Here is an 18,059-nt window from a genome sequence, read left to right as displayed (position 1 = left end):
ATCGAGCGGAGAGGGTGGTAGTCTGAAATATTTCTGAAGGGCGCGAGGACCGGAGGCCTCATGGTTACTTTCTGGAGTGCTTTTTGGGGGGGGGGCGGGTGCTATCCCATGGCCTAAGGGAAGTTCCTGGGCCAGGGATCAGATCTGAGCTGCAGTTGCAACCTATACGCAGCTGTGGCAGTGCCAGATCCTTTAACTCACTGTTCTAGGCCAGGGATTGAACCTGTATCCTGGTACTGCAGAGACGCCACCAATCTTCTTGTGCCACAGTGGGAACTCCTGGATTGCTGGGTTTTTGTTTTTTTTTTGTTTTTTTAATTCAGTTAACATTCAGCCATTTATTTTTATTCTGTTAGTCGCTACTCCTTATCCAAGTTTTCTCATGGACAGGAACGGAGCTTCCCAGCCCACTGCACCCCTGTGCGCCTTGTGTGACCCTGAACTCCATGCCCCCTAGGTGCCAGAGAGATGCCAGGCTGTTTGGGGCCCCCAGTGGGCACCTTAGGCCACAGGGTGCCTCTTGAGAGGTGAATGCCCTCCCCTGCCCCCCACCGTGCTGTGCAAGGATTGTCATTTTCTTGTGTCCAGAGGCTGGGAATCACTGGGTTAGAATTCCTCTGGAAGTCACAGCCCTCCCCCCACCGTTCTCCTACCTCTCACTTCATGACTAAGGGCTCTGCTCTTGGTGCTTTGTACTGGATTCAGGGAATGCAACCACTGAGTGCAGGAGGTGTTTTTTCAGTGGGGAGTAGATGTCCTTACTCCAGGCCAATAACATAGCACTTCTGCAGCCGGACTTGGTTCAGAGGCTACATCACCTTTGGTGTTTATTGTCAGGATGGAGGAGCCTGAAAGCGGTCACTGGGTTTCCTCCTTGGTTCATATATATCCTCTGAGTGTGTAGGTCATGCACATTGCCTTCCCTTTTCCGTTCGGTGGAGCAGTAACCCTTTTTTGCTCCTCTCCTCCTGACTTGGCCTGCACCCCACTCTGTACCTTGTTTCTTGGGCTCCCAGGCTGCCCTCTTGCCTCTCTCTGCACAGTGTCACTGTCCTGATAGAAAATCTGCAGGGGCCCCTCACTGCCTCCCATATCACCTCTGGTGGCATCTGCCTTGCCGTGTCCCCTGCCCCTCCCCCTTTGCCCTGTCTCTTTAAGTCCCAATTATCTTACAGTTCAGTTGAAGTCACAGATCCTCTAGAAGCCCCCATCCCCACCCATCTCTCTTCTGGCTCATCTCAATCATATGCTGATTTTTTTTTTTTTTAAACCTGAACTGTAATCGTTCAGCGCACCTCATTTTTTTCTTGAAAATCACAGCTCCCTGCACCAAGACAAGGTGTGTTCTCTGTTTCTCCTGGCAGTGCAGAGCTGAGCAGATAATGGCATGTGTTGTCTGTAAAAACGACTCGTGGGTTTCCGTGGTTCTCTGTAGTCCAGGCTGCTCTGGGACTGTTTCTGACGGAGACTCCTGTGGCTTGTACCTTCCTAGGTTCACCATAGTTGCAGAAAGTCTGCAGCAGGTTCGTCAGCAGCTTAAAAAGCTTGAGGAATTGGAACAGAAATACACCTATGAACATGACCCTATCACAAAAAACAAACAAGCGTTGTGGGACCGCACCTTCAGCCTCTTCCAGCAGCTCATTCAGAGGTAACTCAAGGAAGATGTTTCTGCATCTTTTGCAATAATTTTACCCAGAGGAAAATTCTATGGTAATTCAGGTAATCTAAAAGGGTTTAATAGCTTATGTAAAACTTTTTATGGTTTCCCTGAATCAGGGCTTCCTGAATTCCCTGTTTATGCCAGTGGTCTGTCATTCTTGTGGACACCTAGACTGCTGTCTAGTCTTGTTTCCCTGTGGCCAGTCTGTGACAAGACCTCTTGAGTCCAGTCTCAGAGTATTTGTTCTCCCTTTCCCATTCTGTGGCTGCATCACATTTCACACCCTCAGATCCTCTCTGCTGAACCCTTACATAGTAGCCTCCAAATGGCCCCTTTCCAGCCCCTTCTTCCTTAGTCCCTGTGACCATGTGCTGTCCCAGACCAGAGTTCAGTCTGTGTCGTCTGCTAATCTGAGGGGACCCCACCACACACAGCCTGGCCCTTGCCAGCCACCCCAGAATTAGCTTCTACAGGTACCCCATTTCTAGGCAGACCTGACCCTGCACGTTTGCTTCTCCGTGTCTCCCAGTAGTATTTCCTCTGCTCCAGAGCCTTTTCCTGTGCCTCATGTCAAAATTATGATTCCTGAAAGTTTCCGCTTATATCTCATCATGAAATCATCCCAGAGTTCCTAAGGAGATGTCTCCCTCCCAGATCTACATAATTCGTTCTTTATTCTTCTCCCATTCTGGGCTTTATTATATCATTGTCTGTGTATTTTTGTTTTCTTTGTTGTAAATTGGAAAATCCTAGTAGACAGAGACATGCCTTTGTCATCTTCTCTCCCCCCAACCCCTGGCCTATGCAGTGCCTTGCTCATGGCTGTTACTCTTTACCTTCTAAGCATGTCTGGGGGGGTTCCACACATGCTTAGTAGGTAAATCACAGTGGCATTATGTAGAAGAGTTCTTAATGCAATTTTTTAAAATGCTAACTTGACATAATAGAAATAAATACCTTTGGCTCCCTATGGCTAATATTCAAACAGGAGTGCCTAGATGTTGAATTTTGTAATAATTAAGGATGTTTACTTGGTTTTAGAATGCAAATTTCATTTTTTTTAAATGAAAAATTATTTTTGGAAATGTTTATTAGCTAATAAATACTACTAAACAGTTTTACCGGAAGAGCAATTTTCCAATGCATGTCGAAATGTCTGTTTCATATTATGGTGGTACACTGTTCATTTTCGACTATAGCAAAATTTATTTTGTTATTTTTTTAAAAATTTATTTTTATAGCCACATTTGTGGCATATTGAAGTTCCCAGGCCAGGGATCAAATCTGAGCTGCAGCTGTGACCTTTGCTGCAGCTATGCCAGATCCTTTAACCTAGTGCGCTGCACCTCTGCAGTGACCCAAGTTGCTGCAGTTGGATTCTTAACCTGCCGTGCCACAGCGGGAACTCTTTTTTTTTTTTTTTTGTCTTTTTGCCATTTCTTGGACCGCTCCCGCGGCATATGGAGGTTCCCAGGCTAGGGGTCAAATGGGAGCCATAGCCGCTGGCCTATGCCAGAGCCACAGCAACACGAGATACGAGCCGTGTCTGCAACCTACACCACAGCTCAGGGCAACACCTGACCCTTAACCCACTGAGCAAGGCCAGGATCGAACACGCAACCTCATGGTTCCTAGTCGGATTTGTTAACCACTGCGCCACGATGGGAACTCCGGAACTCCTGTTTTTAACTTGAGACATTATTGGTATGAAATATCATATGTTTCAGATTTACAACATAATGATTTGATGTTTATATATGTTGTGAAGTCATCACTGCACTAAGTTGCAGTGTTGATTGTTAATGCAGATTTGTAAATGAACAGAATCCAATTCAGGATTTTTACTGTGGAAGGGTATCGCAGGTCACTATGATTACTCTGATTTTGTTGAGTGCAAATTAGATTTGGGAATTTCTTTTCTTTTTTTTTTTTTTTTTTGTCTTTTGTCTTTTGTTGTTGTTGTTGTTGCTATTTCTTGGGCCGCTCCCGTGGCATATGGAGGTTCCCAGGCTAGGGGTTGAATCGGAGCTGTAGCTACCGGCCTACGCCAGAGCCACAGCAACGTGGGATCCGAGCCGAGTCTGCAACCTACACCACAGCTCACGGCAATGCCGGATCGTTAACCCACTGAGCAAGGGCAGGGACCAAACCCGCAACCTCATGGTTCCTAGTCGGATTCGTTAACCACTGCGCCACGACGGGAACTCCGGGAATTTCTTTATGACTAGAAAACCTGACTTTATTCATCCAACTTGTTAGAATCTTTCACACTATTTTTTAGCTTGTGCCGTCTGACCACCTCCCCTCTTTAAGGAAAATAACTTTTTACTCTCAAACGTTAATGGAAATGCTTATTTACTCTTTGCTGGGAATTTACAGCTCATTTGTGGTGGAAAGACAGCCCTGCATGCCAACTCATCCTCAGAGGCCATTGGTCCTGAAGACTGGAGTACAATTTACTGTGAAGTTGAGGTAATAAAGAAAAGAGGTAACTCCTATATCTCCCTTCTCAACAGTGTTATATAGGGTGCTTTAGAGGAAGTGGTTTTGTAGTAGGCATTTCAATATGAATTCTTATTTAGAATACCTGAGAATCTGTCATTTCTCTTCAAACTGGAAATATAAGAGAGATATGTGTGCATACCTGATTTTTTTTCCCCAGTTGTAATGGCATATATCCAGACAAAACTATAATTTAAAAAGATACATGCACCTTTGTGTTCATATCAGCACTGTTCATAATAGCCAAGGCAAGGAAAGAACCTTGATGTTCATTGACAGATGAATGGATAAAGAAGATGTAGCACATATATACAATGGAATACTACTCAGCCATAAAAAAAGAATGAAATAATGCAGCAATATGAATGGGACCCAGAGATTATCATACTAAGTGAAGTAAGCCAGAGAGATACCATATATATCACTTATATGTGGAGTTTAAATATGATACAAATTAGCATATCTACAAAAAAGAAACAGAGTCACAGACATAGAGAATAGACTCCTGGTTGCCATCATGGGTCGGGTAGGGAGGGAAGGATTGGGGGTTTGAGATTAGCAGGTACAAACTATCATGTGTAGAATGGATAAACAACAAAGTCCTACTTTATAGCACAGGGAACTATATTCAGTATCCTGTAATAAACATAATGGAGAAGAATATGAAAAAGAATATATGTATAACGGAATCACTTTGCTATACAGCAGAAATTAACACAAATTTGAAATTTTAATATGCAATGAATGCTTACTGTAAAAAGAATTCACAATTGCAGAACTGCATGTAGTAGAGGGTAAAAGTTATCAGCAGCTTTAATCCGTCTGAGCATAAGCTCATATCCTGAGCTTTACATACCCACCCCCAAAATGTATGCACTGTGTGTGAATGTGGACTTAGGACCATGTACATTTTTCTGGTGAGTTGTGTTCATAGTTCTCATCAGATTCTCAAAGTTGTATGTAATCTAAATATCTGTAGACCACCATGGTAAACAGCTTGGTGTCAGTCCTCCTTGAATTTTATCCATGTCCACACAAATATATAAACAAACATGTTGTGTTTATGTAGATGTCTTTTTTCATGCATAGACACACAAACATATATATGACATATAGTATTTCATTGCTAAAAACTAAGGTTTTGCTGACTATATTATTTGGCCACCTGTTTTTCTCTATAGTAAATCACAGAAGTGACAACATGTGGCTTTACTTTCTTCTGTTGCATGGCTGCATTCATTTAGCTCTTCCTCTGCTGATGAGCAGCTGGTATCAGAAGAGCTGGACTTGCCTTCAGAGTTGGCCCAGGTCCTTTTTTTCCTAGGGTGCTGCTGGATTAGGTCCAGGTGCTGCCTCTTGGCTGACAGTGTTATAGCACCACACCCTGGCACCCTCAGGGTCCTAGAACTCACAGTTGTCAGGGACTGGAAATCTAATCCCATCCACTGCTTCACTAAAGGGAGCCAACCAGTGAGGGGCTCCTTCCCCAGGTCTCCAGCCTCTTGTCCTAGCAGAGGGATGCAGTCGTCTCAGCACAGGGCTCCTGACTTCCATCTTCCCACACCACCATGGAGTGATTACAGATGTGACCCTCATTCTCCTGATCATGGGTGATACCTTTTATTTTCTCCCGACAGGACAAGCGTTAGGTACACATTTTAGTAAAAAGTAATGCTCACTGTTTTTACCCATAGAGTCAGCCCCGAAGTAGGCATTTTGATAAAACCAGTGTCGGCATGGTACACTCACTGATGGCTGGTGGGAATGTAAGATCACTGCTGCTCTCTGTCAGAATTTAATGTGACAGTTTTGTCCCAGCAGTTTCGCAGCTAGGAATTTATCCTGCAAATACATTTAAAAAAAAAAAAAATCCAAGTAGACATTCAAGGATGTCATTTCCATTGTTTGTAATAACCAAAAACTATGGAGTGGGGGTTGCTCTTCATTCATTGATAAAGAATTAGTTCAATAAACTGTGATGGATGTTTTTTTTTTGTTTGTTTGTTTTGTTTTTTGTTTTGTTTTGTCTTCTTAGGGCCGCACCCACGGCATGTGGAGGTTCCCAGGCTAGGGTTCGAATCAGAGCTCCAGCTGCTGGCCTATGCCAGAGTGACAACAATGCCAGACCCGAGCCACATCTGTGACCTACACCACAGCTCACAGCAACACCGGATCCTTAACTCACTGAGCGAGGCCAGGGATCAAACCCGCAACCTCATGGTTCCTAGTCGGATTCATTTCCGCTGCGCCATGGTGGAAATTCCCATGATAGATGATTTTTAAAAGTAATTACGACTTTTATTTTTTTTTTTTTTGCAGACTGTTGGTGAAGTTGCAGGAGCTGAATTATAATTTGAAAGTCAAAGTCTTATTTGATAAGTAAGATATCTTTAATATTACCTAAGGTACACGTACTATTGAAAATCTGCTTTTGTTAACACAAATGTGGACTGATGCATCAGAGCAGTTTGTGAGTGATCCCAGTAGATTTAAGTTCATAGCTCCTATTCTGAGTTTTGGGTGCTTCCCCTAGAATTAGTAACATGCCTGTACCTTTTTAGATGATAAATGAACAAAAGAATAGTGCATTTTATGCATATGAGCTTGTAAAGATCAGGTCTCCAAGCAGCTGCTACCTCTCCTAGGCCAGCCCCAGAGGAGGGAGCCCTCCATCAACACAGGCTGAAAATCCTGTAGGCTGCCGTGATTCTGCAGCCAGTATGGCCTTGTTTCTGGAGTGAAGCTGACAGCATTCAGGGGCCTATGTGGAGCCTGCTGGCTTCGTACCTGACTCTTCTGGGCAGTAGGGACCCAGGAATGGACAGGGTCTCCCACAGGGTCTAAATGGAGCAAGCCAATCCTATTTTGTCCTTAGATCTTGGACCTGGACTAGCAGTGACCTAGCCACTTATATTAAGGAACAAGATGGCTCAGCATCCTTCCAACCCCCCCCCCCCTTATATACTTAATGCTTTTGTTGGTATGCATAACATACTGGTTTACTAAGTTTCATAACCATTTATAATAATCTAAATCCTTTTCTTCTGGCTTTTTGTCTCTTTCCATTCCTCTGTAGCCTTCTTGGTAGCATGGTCTGTGCCTTTGTCTTTTCTCCCATCATCTTTGGTTTCTCTGTGTATCAGTTAGTTTTTGCTGCATAACAAATCACCCCAAAACTTAAGTGGCTTAAAACTAAAAAACATTTTACACCTCTTATTCTGTAGGCTGTGAGTGGTCCTTCTGGTCCAGGCTGGCTTGGTTGTTGCTGCATCTAGCATAGCCTTGTTAAATTCTGTGGTCTTGGATGGGATAACTGGGCCCTTCTCTGTGGGGCCCTCAAAGAGGCCAACCTGGGCTTTCTCACATAGCACCAGTGTTCCAAGGGGGTCAGAGCAGCAGCATGCTAAACCTGTTAGGCTAGACTTGGAACTTGTACAGCACCACTTGCATCCATTGTGTTTGGAAAAGCAAGTCAGAGTCCCTGGAGATTCCAGGGACAGGGAAGGACATTCTGTCTCTTGAAGGGAAGAGCTGCAGAGGTTTTATGGCCACTGCAGTTTAGCATACTCTGCTTAACTCAGTCTCTCTTTCAATTTGTTCTTGCTCTTTTGTCTTTTCTGTCTGATCCAGTCCTGAGTTTTCTTCTTGGCTTTGACAAGGTGGTTTTGTGTCTATAATTACACTATTCCTTTTATTGTAAATTCTTTTTTGGTGCAACAATGTAGTTATATTTAATGCTGTGGAACTGTACACCTAAAATGGTTGAAATTGTAAGTTTTGCATTATGTGTATTTTACTACAATTCAAAAAAAATGAGATGCCACATTAGAGAAACTCACATTGAAGGACATTCTGTAAAATCCTTGAGCAGTGCTCCTCATAACTGTCAAGAACTTCAAAGACAAATGTGAGATACTGTTACAGTCCAGAGGAGGCTAGGGTGATATGACAACAGATGTGTTTTGGGGTCCTGGCAGTCCTGGGACAGGAAAAAGACATTAGGGGGAAGCAATGATGTTCAAATGAAGTGTCGAGTTAGCTAATCATTGTGTACCAAGGCTGGCTTCTTGGTCATGAGAAATGTTCGTGGTAATCAAGTGTAATTTTTTTTTTTTTTTTTTTTTTTGCAAACAGGAAAATTAGACACTCTCATAGCTGATGGTGATTGTCATTCAAAAAGTGTTGAACCCGTTGAGCTGAGAAGCTAATTCAGCTGTGAGCGCTAATGATTTCTGACTGATGCCTACACCTAACAGAGGCATCATTTGTCTAGAACATGACATTATTGCTGAATTTACATGAGATACAGGGTCTCTCAAGATTTTAACCTCAGACTTAAATAATTGATTACTTAAGTACTTTCCTGAAAGCATTAAAAATAACAATAAAAATAAGGATCGAGCTGTCACTTTGGAAGGTCCTGTGGGTTCTGTAACCACAGGGCAGGGCTCTCTGCTTGGTTCCTCAGGGCTTGCTCAGCACTGCCCACACAGTGAGTAACTGCTCAGTGCATAGCAGTAACGCAGGCTTGCATTAGCTGAGGATGTGCTCCGTGCTCTCATTACCCGTTAGCTAGTTGACTCCTCCCCACATCCTGTAAGGTTGGTGCTGTTAGCGCAACATACAGATGAGGAAGGCGAGGCCCAGAGAGTTGATTTGCCCAAGGTCACTCAGCAATCCTTGGCAGTACTAGTGTGGGCAGAGTGAGTGAATGAAAGGGTTGCAAACCCACAGGTAGAGATTTGTTATTGATCTTTTACTTGTATGTTTATATTTTTGTTAAAACTCACTGCACATTTTAAATACACCTACATGATGGCATGTATATATGTGTTTTTTTTTTTTTTTTCCTTGCAGAGATGTGAGTGAAAGAAATACAGTAAAAGGGTACGTGACGTATTTTGTGCTCTATTTTGCCATCTTCTTTGTTGATGTGTTCTTTAACAGTTCCAAGCCTTCTAAGTGTGTCTACCCTGTGTTGTCTAGGTTTAGAAAGTTCAACATTTTGGGCACTCACACGAAGGTGATGAACATGGAGGAGTCCACCAATGGGAGTCTGGCGGCAGAATTCCGACACCTGGTAGGGGCGCCAGTTTCCCCATCTTCTGTTGCGCCGGGCTTATTAGGACTTGATTTGTGACCGAGAGGCATCGGGTACCTTGTGTTATGGGAAGGACGTCCCCGAGGAGACCTAGAGTTCATGGCTGTTGGCTTTGGCAGTCCCTGGGGAATCTTGGTTTCTCCTCCTCATCCAAGACTGTTCACTCTGTTTTCTGCCAGCCTGTCTCCCAGAGAGACTCTCTTTGAGAAGTAGTGATTTCAGTAAGATATTCCATAAACCAGTGTGCACGTAAGGTATCTGTACCCCAGGACTGCAGGGATCACTCTTGCAATCTTGCTGTTTTCTCGAAGGTTATTTTTGCTCCACATGCTGACCATTCCTTCTCCAGACCTCAGGAATCTCTGCTCAGCCCTTTCTTTACCTTCTTGGGGTCTTGCCCACAACCACTGTCTTGAGCGCTTTGTCTCAAGGGGAGTAGGGCTTGGGCACTGGGCAGTGACATCAGCAGAGAGGTTTTAATGGGCGGGGGTGGGGGGGATGCTTCTCAACTCACTCTGTAAAAACCCATGGCTGCCAATTCTGTGGGTTTATCGGTGCTGAGTCCTGTGTGTTCCCTGGGCCGGAGCCCACAGGAAGGTGCAAGGCACCCTTTCATTGGCAACCATCTTGTGAACCCCCAAACTCATAGTTAGGAAGCTAGGCCTTGTGTGAAAACCTTAGTCCAGCCTGGGAGCCTGAGGGTGTCCACAGCTGCTCTTGGGGCTCCACATGCTTCCTTAAAACCTCAGGGATTGAGGTCCCTGGAGGGTACTCTTTGAGGCCTGGAGTCACTGGGCACAGCCTGGGGGACTCTGCCAAGGGCAGTGGGAGGCTGGAGAAGCTGTGCCCTGAGCCCAGGGAGCACGTGCTGACGCAGGTGATGGGGGACAGGAGCCAGATGCCAGGATTCTTCTGAGTCCTGCCGTGGTCCCCTGGTGTCAGGCTGCTACAGAAAGGCCCCCCTCTCCCCTGGCTCACGAGCCCACACAGGGGTCACTTCATTATTCTGAAAATAATCTCACCTCCTTCAGTCTTCCTGAGTCCTCACTTGGGTTTGTTTTGTAGATGAAAATAGCAACTTTGGTGATTATTGTGCTGTTTACTAAGGTGGTTTCTTTCTTGTAGCAACTGAAAGAACAGAAAAATGCCGGCGCCAGAACCAACGAGGTGAGTCTTTCTCTGTTGTGATTGGCCTTGAACTAGCAGGTCTGTCCACTGAGGTTGGTTCAGTGCCCCAATGGCTATGGTGGGACACCTCGCAAAAGGGTGCAGACCCAGCAGAGAAGAGCAGCAGATGAGCTTTGGGTCGTGGTGTATCTGAGATAACAGTAAAACCACTCTGTGCTTGTGCTCTGTGGTTGTCAAATGATTTTGCACATCAATTTCCCGGACCCTCACAGACAGCCCAGCGGAGTAGGGGGCTGCGTTACTCAGCGTTTCACAGGTGAAGAAATTGCATCACAGGAAGATTGCAGGATGTAGCTTAGGGGCACAGGGAGTTACTGTCAGAGCAGGAACTAGAGGCCAGCTTCACGAATGCCCTGCTGAAAACGGTGTGTGCCGAGAGCGTTTTCCTGCCGTTGCGTCACCTACTCAGGGCCATCATCCTTCTGTCAGTTTCCTTTTCACAGTGGATCCTTGAGGCACTGTGTTTGTGATGCATTCAGATGTGAACGGTGGGCAGAGGACAGAATACCTGGAGTTGCTTTGGAAGAGTTTTCATCCTTTGTGCCTGCCCAGCACGCTGTCCTTCCTTCCCCCTGACAACCAGCAGAGGTCGTGTGGAACAGGGGGACAGGTACTGGCCTGGGCCTTCTTAGCCCTGGTTTGGATCTTTGGCTCTTCACGGCCTCCCAGGGACTTAGTTCCCACTCCCTCTCTGGTTCTGAGTTGCTGTGATACTCGCACGAGATGATGTGTGTAAAGGCACGTAGGGCACTGTAACATTTCTGCTGAAAGCAAGTCACTTTATGACTCACCAGGCTTATGCAAATTGGCCCTTCTGCTGAACACTCTCCACCCCACCCACCCCTGTGGAGGCCTCAGGTCATGAATTCCACTAGGAGTTGCTATTTCCTGTCGACATTTTTTTCCCCTTAATTCAAAACCCTTGCCATGATGTTAGAAATCTTATATTTGAGAGAACACTGAGATAGATACCTGGGGTAATTAAGTCTGGGATAAAGGGTCAAAAACGGGACTCTTTCTTCTGAATTGTAGTTGGTGGTTTCAGGCTTTCTGCAGCCCGTTGCCAAAAAAATGCTTAGTAGGCTCTTAAAAATTGCAGGGTCAGTCACTGTATTGCTTTCGTTTCCCTTTTCTCTGTTAAGGGTCCTCTCATCGTTACTGAAGAGCTTCATTCCCTTAGTTTTGAAACCCAATTGTGCCAGCCTGGCTTGGTCATTGACCTTGAGGTAAGACTTACATGTTCCAAATATGGGAAGCTTTATTTATTTTTACTGTAAACTGCTACATGTATTAATTTTTATTTTAGACACATTTACCTGATGGTTGGGGAAAAAATCGTCTTTTTTAGCCGATATTCCCTTGATGTTAATTTAACGGTTCAGGCAGAACCGAAAGGAACTTCAGATACTATAAGCTTAAATGTTCCAGTCGAGATGTTCTGTGTTAATTTTTTTTATATAAAGGATTGAAACATGTTCCTTAACTGAAAAGGTATATGAAAGATAAATTGTGAACACAAGAATGTAACTTGACGTTTTTAATTTTCAAGCATAAAATATGCGCACATGTATGATGAATCCCTTGTTTACTTGTGAGGCTGCAATAGTGGTCTGAAGGGGATATTTCTGTGATTCAGATGATTTCAAGGTCTCTGTCATCTTTTAGACCACCTCTCTGCCCGTCGTGGTGATCTCCAACGTCAGCCAGCTCCCGAGCGGTTGGGCCTCCATCCTGTGGTACAACATGCTGGTGGCAGAACCCAGGGTATGCAGAACACATCTACTTTCATACCAGGAGTTAACGAGAGACCCCCATGCTCTAGCTTCTGCATATCTGAAAGAGCCCCTAAGGTCCAGATACAGGGGGGCAGGGGGAGTGAACTAAGTCAAGGGGCATTGCTGAGGGTCTGAGTAATTCTGGGAAAATGAAGCGTGTGTACGTATGAGAAATGAGAATTAGGACTTTCCTCGCATGTGAATAACCTCAAACAGCAGATGATTTCTCATAACTTTTCTTGTGGAAGAGGTCCTTTGTAATTCTTTTTAACAAAATGTATACATCCGCTAAACAAATGTGCCCGTTCTTAGAGTGCGGATGCTCAGGGTTGATTAATTACAGTCGATTCTCTGCTTATGTTCTTTCAAGTCACTGTGAACACCACACTAGCCAATACTGAGCCATTGCACCCGCCACATTCAGGGTTTGGTTCCTGTGAGCCTCAGGTCACAGTCTTTGTATCAGCTGTTCACACAGCCATGTTTTGTTTAAGGATTCCTTATCTAGTACATTTGTTGATTCATTAACATCGAACTCATGGCCAACAGCATTATCACTCACATTCACGCCTGAACAAAGCTTTTGTATCTGATGCATTTTCTCCTTAAGGCACTTAGGAACACCAGACAGCACTTCAGCCCTACACTCAGGAGGGGGCATTTTAAAAAGGAAATCACCAACCAAAAACACACAAAAGTGCAAAAACCATGGCACTAGAGACCTCGAAAAGGACACCCGCCTATAGTATGATTATGAACAGGAAAGCAGAGTGTCGATTTGTTTGACCTCACCTGGAAACGCACATATTGAGCAGCTCAAGGTTTTCACCACTGTGTGCCTGGGTGTGTCCACAGATGACTGCAAAAGTGCCACAAGTATTGATTCTGGAGTTAAATTTTAGTGAGTAGATGAATTCACAAATGTGAATCCTCAAGTAATGAGAATCGACTGTATTTCTCTTCTGCTGCTGTGAAAATGTCTGTGTCACAGAGGTTAGCACTGAACTCTGGCACGGCTCCACTTTTCAATGCCAAGCTTGTGACTGGTGACTCATTAGTAGCTCTTAACTTCTGGGTGTTTTCTCTCTAGAATCTGTCCTTCTTCCTGAACCCACCTTGTGCACGATGGTCTCAGCTTTCAGAGGTGCTGAGTTGGCAGTTTTCTTCTGTCACCAAAAGAGGTCTCAATGTGGACCAGCTGAACATGCTGGGAGAGAAACTTCTTGGTATGAACATATTAACTTTTTGTATATCTAACCATTGAAATTCATAAAAATATCCTGACTTGCCCCCCTTTCCCTCTTTGCTCTCTATTTTGTTCAAGGTAGAAGAGTGCTAAAAATCTGTTGGCTTTTCCAGCTGCGGTTTGTTATAGCTGCGGTTTGTTATAGCTGAGTGAAAATTATGCCTCACCTTGGAAGGAGATACAGACCTGATAAAAAATTTTAAAAATGAATTATTTCAGAGTTCCCTTTGTGGCTCGGTGGTAACAAACCCAAATGGTATCCATGAGGATGTGGGTTCGATTCCTGGCCTCGTTCAGTGGGTTAAGGATCTGGCGTTGCCATGAGTTGTATAGGTCACAGACGTGGCTTGGATCTGGTGTGGCTGTGGCATAGGCCAGTGGCTACAGCTCCAATTTGACCCCTAACCTGGGAACCTCCATATGCCATGGGTACAGCCCTAAAAAGCAAAAGAAACAATAAAAAAAATGAAATATTTCCCCATTATCTCATATTAACATTTCTGAGCAGAGTTCCTAAGGGAAAGATTTCTGAGTTATGTAAAATGTATTATTTGTGGCTAGAATATTCTTTGATAAGAAAGATGAAAGTCATGTTAACCTTGGGGAGAAAAAAGCCCCCAGCATGGTAAGAATAAGGTCGTGGGGCCGCCCACACAGCACACACCCAGGTGTCTTGTGTCAGGTGGGCAGAGACACGGCCCACATCAGGAGGATGCCTGTCACCAGCAGTGCCTGATGTGGTCCCGGCCATGCTAGAAAATTCCCTGTCGGTAGCTAATGTCATGGGCTTTTTAGTCTTCCACACTAAGCAAATCCAAGACCTCTTGGCCTCAAGGTCAGATCTTCAGTGCATGGGAGTATCTGAACTATTTCTTTAAAAATCCATGGGTACCTTTTCTCTGGATTTGCTTACTGTATAGCAGAGCTTCATGTACTGCAAATACCAGTAGGCTTTTCCTAACCAAATGGCTCTCAGCAGTGCCTTCTCTTGGCCATGTAGCTGTCACAGTGGGGACCTTGTGCTGTTTTAGTAAAAAGTGAGAAATCCCTTATTTGCACCAAATTAAGACATATCTTTTCCACCTGTGATGGCTTATCTGTGGTTCTCTGTGAGGAAATGGTGGGCTCACTGCCTCTTACAGCCTGGGCCACTTCACTTTGTAGTGATAACCACTAGGCTTCCTTGCCCTCTCTCATTTCGCTAACTTGGCATTTGATTTGCATCGATCTCCCTGAGCCCGTGTCCTATTTGGAGGAGGGCTGAGGGACATGCCTATCATCTAAAATAAGCTTCTAAAGTCAAGTGTCAGTTAAATAGATCTCCTAGGGGCCCATCTTTCATCTTAGTTCAAACTTAGGAAAAAGCTCTGTAGGGTCCCTGGAAGAGGAGCCTACAGTAGAGGGAGAGGGAAGCAGGCAGTGGGAAACGATGCTGCACAAAGAGGGACCAGGTGGAGGTTCTCTAGAAAGTGCAGGTAATTAATATTAGTGCCTCTGGGAGTTTCAGCCAGGTACATACAACCTTCCTTTGTTGAATGTTGGCTTTCTGAGAGCAAATACAAGAGCCATCAGTCCAGCCAAAGCTTCAGAATCGATTTCCATTTCCTGAAAATGCTTATTTGTATTTGTTTAGGTCCCACTGCTGGCCCTGACGGTCTTATTCCCTGGACGAGGTTCTGTAAGGTGGGTACTGTCTGGGCTTTAGACTTTGGAGCTCTTTACACTCTGTGTAAAGGAGTTCTCGCCGTGACGCTGACCGCCCTGTGCTTACTTTGGCATATTCCTCTCTCACCCATGGAACCCCAAGGGCAAGTTGTTTACTTTCCTTCAGCTCCAAAGGTTAGTCTCCAAGTGTGAGCCTGACAGGAAGCACCTGCCTGTGTGATAACATTCTTTCATATCCGAAGTGAGTCTTCTGTTTGCTCACAGTGGCCCTTGGCCTGGCGGCATTTCAGCCCCATCCATGAGGAATGCGCTCTGTGCCGACGTGGCTGGCCTGCAGGGCCAGATGAGCTTGCCCGAGTCTGCTCCAGCAGTGAGACCAGTTGAGGGGAATAATCAGACGCCACTAGGGTCACCAGACAGTGTTGACAAGCTTGTGCTACTGGATATTAGTAGTGCAAATGAAGGCAGCTCATGTTCCGTGATTCACCCTGGAGGTCATTCCTTGGCCGGGTGGCTGCTGTTTGGAGAGGGAAGCAGAGCCCAGCTCAGGAAGTGGAGAACTTGGTGTCTGAATGCTGATAAGAGGGAGGGCCTTCTCTGGAGGGGACAGCCCTAGCTTTGGCAGCTGGGCAGTGTTTGCAAACTAAAATCCCACGGTGGGAGGAGGCATGGTAAGTCACTGTATTGGATTTTGTGGTTCATAATGTGTGCATTTGTATACTTGCAGGAAAACATAAATGACAAAAATTTTCCTTTCTGGCTTTGGATTGAAAGTATCCTTGAACTCATTAAGAAACACCTGCTCTCTCTCTGGAATGATGGGTAAGGGCCATTGATAGATGTATTCTTGAAACATGTTGAGCACACGCTCCCTACTGCAAGGCTGGGATAGGCCTGACCCAGACAGACTTCATTACTTGACAGGACTATGTGCATCTCACACACACAGCTGTTTTACAGGCTGTCCCTTCAGGTATTCATGATAGTGGACCCTCATAAGATTAAATCTATACCTATCATAGTATATGTCTATTTGCATTTTCAAAGCTAAATTAGAAAGCCCTGAGTGCAATTCATGCATTCATTCATTCTACAAAAATTTCTTGAGCACCTAGTTTCTTGCCTCTCAGAAAAGAAGAAAAACCTTTTTTAACTTGGTAAGTTGTTTCTAATTTGTTCCCAGGGTCAGTTGTTATTTCAGCAGAGGCTTTAACCTGGTCATAAGTCTTGGATATGAACATGGATTGTCTGAGCCTTCCTCTTCGCTATGAGATGCATAAATTCAGACATTTTTGTAGTAGAAAATGAAATTAATCCAGCAGGTATTTATTGGTTGTCTGTAGTATTCTACTGGCACCATATTAATGAGCTTGTCCAGGACTTTAGCATGTATACATATGAGTGAAATGTGAAACAGATTTTAAAGCATTTAAAATAGTTGATACATTTTTATTTTACGTTCATTTGTCAAGCTGCAGTCCTCTTGATTTGTAAGTTAACTTGAAAATTACAATCATGACTGAACTCAGAGTAGCTCCATCACTCCCTTTCCACATCCAGGTGTATTGTGGGCTTTATCAGCAAGGAGCGAGAGCGGGCTCTGCTAAAGGACCAGCAGCCGGGGACGTTCCTGTTGCGGTTCAGTGAGAGCTGCCGGGAAGGGGCCATCACGTTCACGTGGGTGGAGCGGTCCCAGAACGGAGGCGGTAAGCGAGGGTGCCTGCACACACACCAATTCCAAACACGAGTGCAAGCCCTTTTGCATTGTTGCACATCAGCTCATGCAAACAATGAGCTTTTGACAGAAAATCTTAGCTCCTATACTTACCCCCAACTGAGCCTCCCTATAGGATTTAATACATCATCGTGAAATTAGTGATTCGTTGCCTGAAACATATTGTGCAAGTGATGGTTTTTTTAAAGACAAGGATGAATCCTTTCATTTTTATCAGGTTTGTTACCTGTAGATGAAGGATGTGAGTCAGTTTGGGAGGAAACCCATCATGTACAAGTGTAAGCCTCCAGACCCACGGAGGGGAATCCTGCGTGGACATGTGCAGATGAGGGCAGGCTCTGCGAAGAGGTCCTGGGGCTGGGCACAGCCTTCCCCCTTTGTTCAGACAGAGCAGATGCACGTTTGTCTGGGTTGCTTACATCTTGAGTTTCTATTTAACCATTTCTATCCATGGCAAGATAATTCCAGAAAACCTTATCATTATGAAACAGGTTTGTAGGGAATGAGAAATGGGTTTCAGTAAGACGAGACAATGATAAAGACAGTTGGTAACTTGACTGTTGCTTAGAGTTTGCTCTGTTTGAAGGATTGGAGGGAAATATAATTCGTTCCAGTGATTTATGCTTTTTGCCTGGGAAGAGGCAAAAAGATGGGATACTTTTCTGGTTGTGTCTTTTCTTCTGGTGAAAAACAGGAGAGCTGGGATTATAGCCCAGTGTGGATGTTCAAGCCTGCCCTTCTCCTGTGGTAGTTTTCTCCTGAACTTGCTGGGAGATAGGGCCAGCAAACCAGGCAAAGATGAAAACCATTGGCAAGTGGAAAGTTCAAGCAGGGTAACGCCAGCTACAAAGCTTTAGTCTGAAGTTCTAGAGCTGAGTCCCCTGGGCACCTGGCAGCAGCCTCTGGAATGTGTGCCCCCGAAGTGAAATCCTGGATCAGCTCAGAAGCAGGATGTGAATGTAGTCTGGGACCAAGTCCAGGAGTGAATTAAACTGACTTTTTACATTACGGACTAGAGAGAAAGATAGCAGATAGTCTTTTTTCTTTAAAAAGTTGTTTTCCATGTATTATCATCATTTATTTTAATTTTTGAATATGAAAAGAAAAAGTTTATCTTCTAGTAAATCTATGGCTTGAGCCAAGATGACCCCCCCAATTAGTAATTAGTTATTTTAAAGGTGTTT

General features: G+C 44.6%; 1 protein-coding gene across 7 annotated transcripts in view; it reads left to right on the top strand.

Annotated features, from left to right (window-relative positions):
* STAT1 (signal transducer and activator of transcription 1) overlaps positions 1-18,059 on the top strand; it is a 43,669-nt gene that overhangs the window by 17,678 nt on the left and 7,932 nt on the right. For all 7 annotated transcript variants that reach the window (XR_002338997.2, XR_002338995.2, XM_021074663.2 and 4 more), the window contains 12 exon segments: positions 1,493-1,651; positions 4,043-4,135; positions 6,485-6,544; positions 9,023-9,052; positions 9,152-9,245; positions 10,392-10,433; positions 11,597-11,680; positions 12,120-12,218; positions 13,320-13,455; positions 15,109-15,158; positions 15,868-15,962; positions 16,701-16,846. Coding sequence is in view for 5 of the 7 variants with exons in the window: in XM_021074663.2 (XP_020930322.1) it covers positions 1,493-1,651; positions 4,043-4,135; positions 6,485-6,544; positions 9,023-9,052; positions 9,152-9,245; positions 10,392-10,433; positions 11,597-11,680; positions 12,120-12,218; positions 13,320-13,455; positions 15,109-15,158; positions 15,868-15,962; positions 16,701-16,846 (1,088 nt within the window). In the remaining 2 variants the exon portion in view is untranslated.

This window comes from Sus scrofa, chromosome 15, assembly GCF_054392235.1.
Source record: "Sus scrofa isolate SSC_HxYL_T2T_F1_AM1 chromosome 15, Sscrofa_HxYL_maternal_Yorkshire_Landrace_v2.0, whole genome shotgun sequence".
Taxonomy (NCBI): domain Eukaryota; kingdom Metazoa; phylum Chordata; class Mammalia; order Artiodactyla; family Suidae; genus Sus; species Sus scrofa.
The sequence above is the reverse complement of the archived record's forward strand: the minus strand, read 5'-3'. Positions and strand labels throughout refer to the sequence as shown.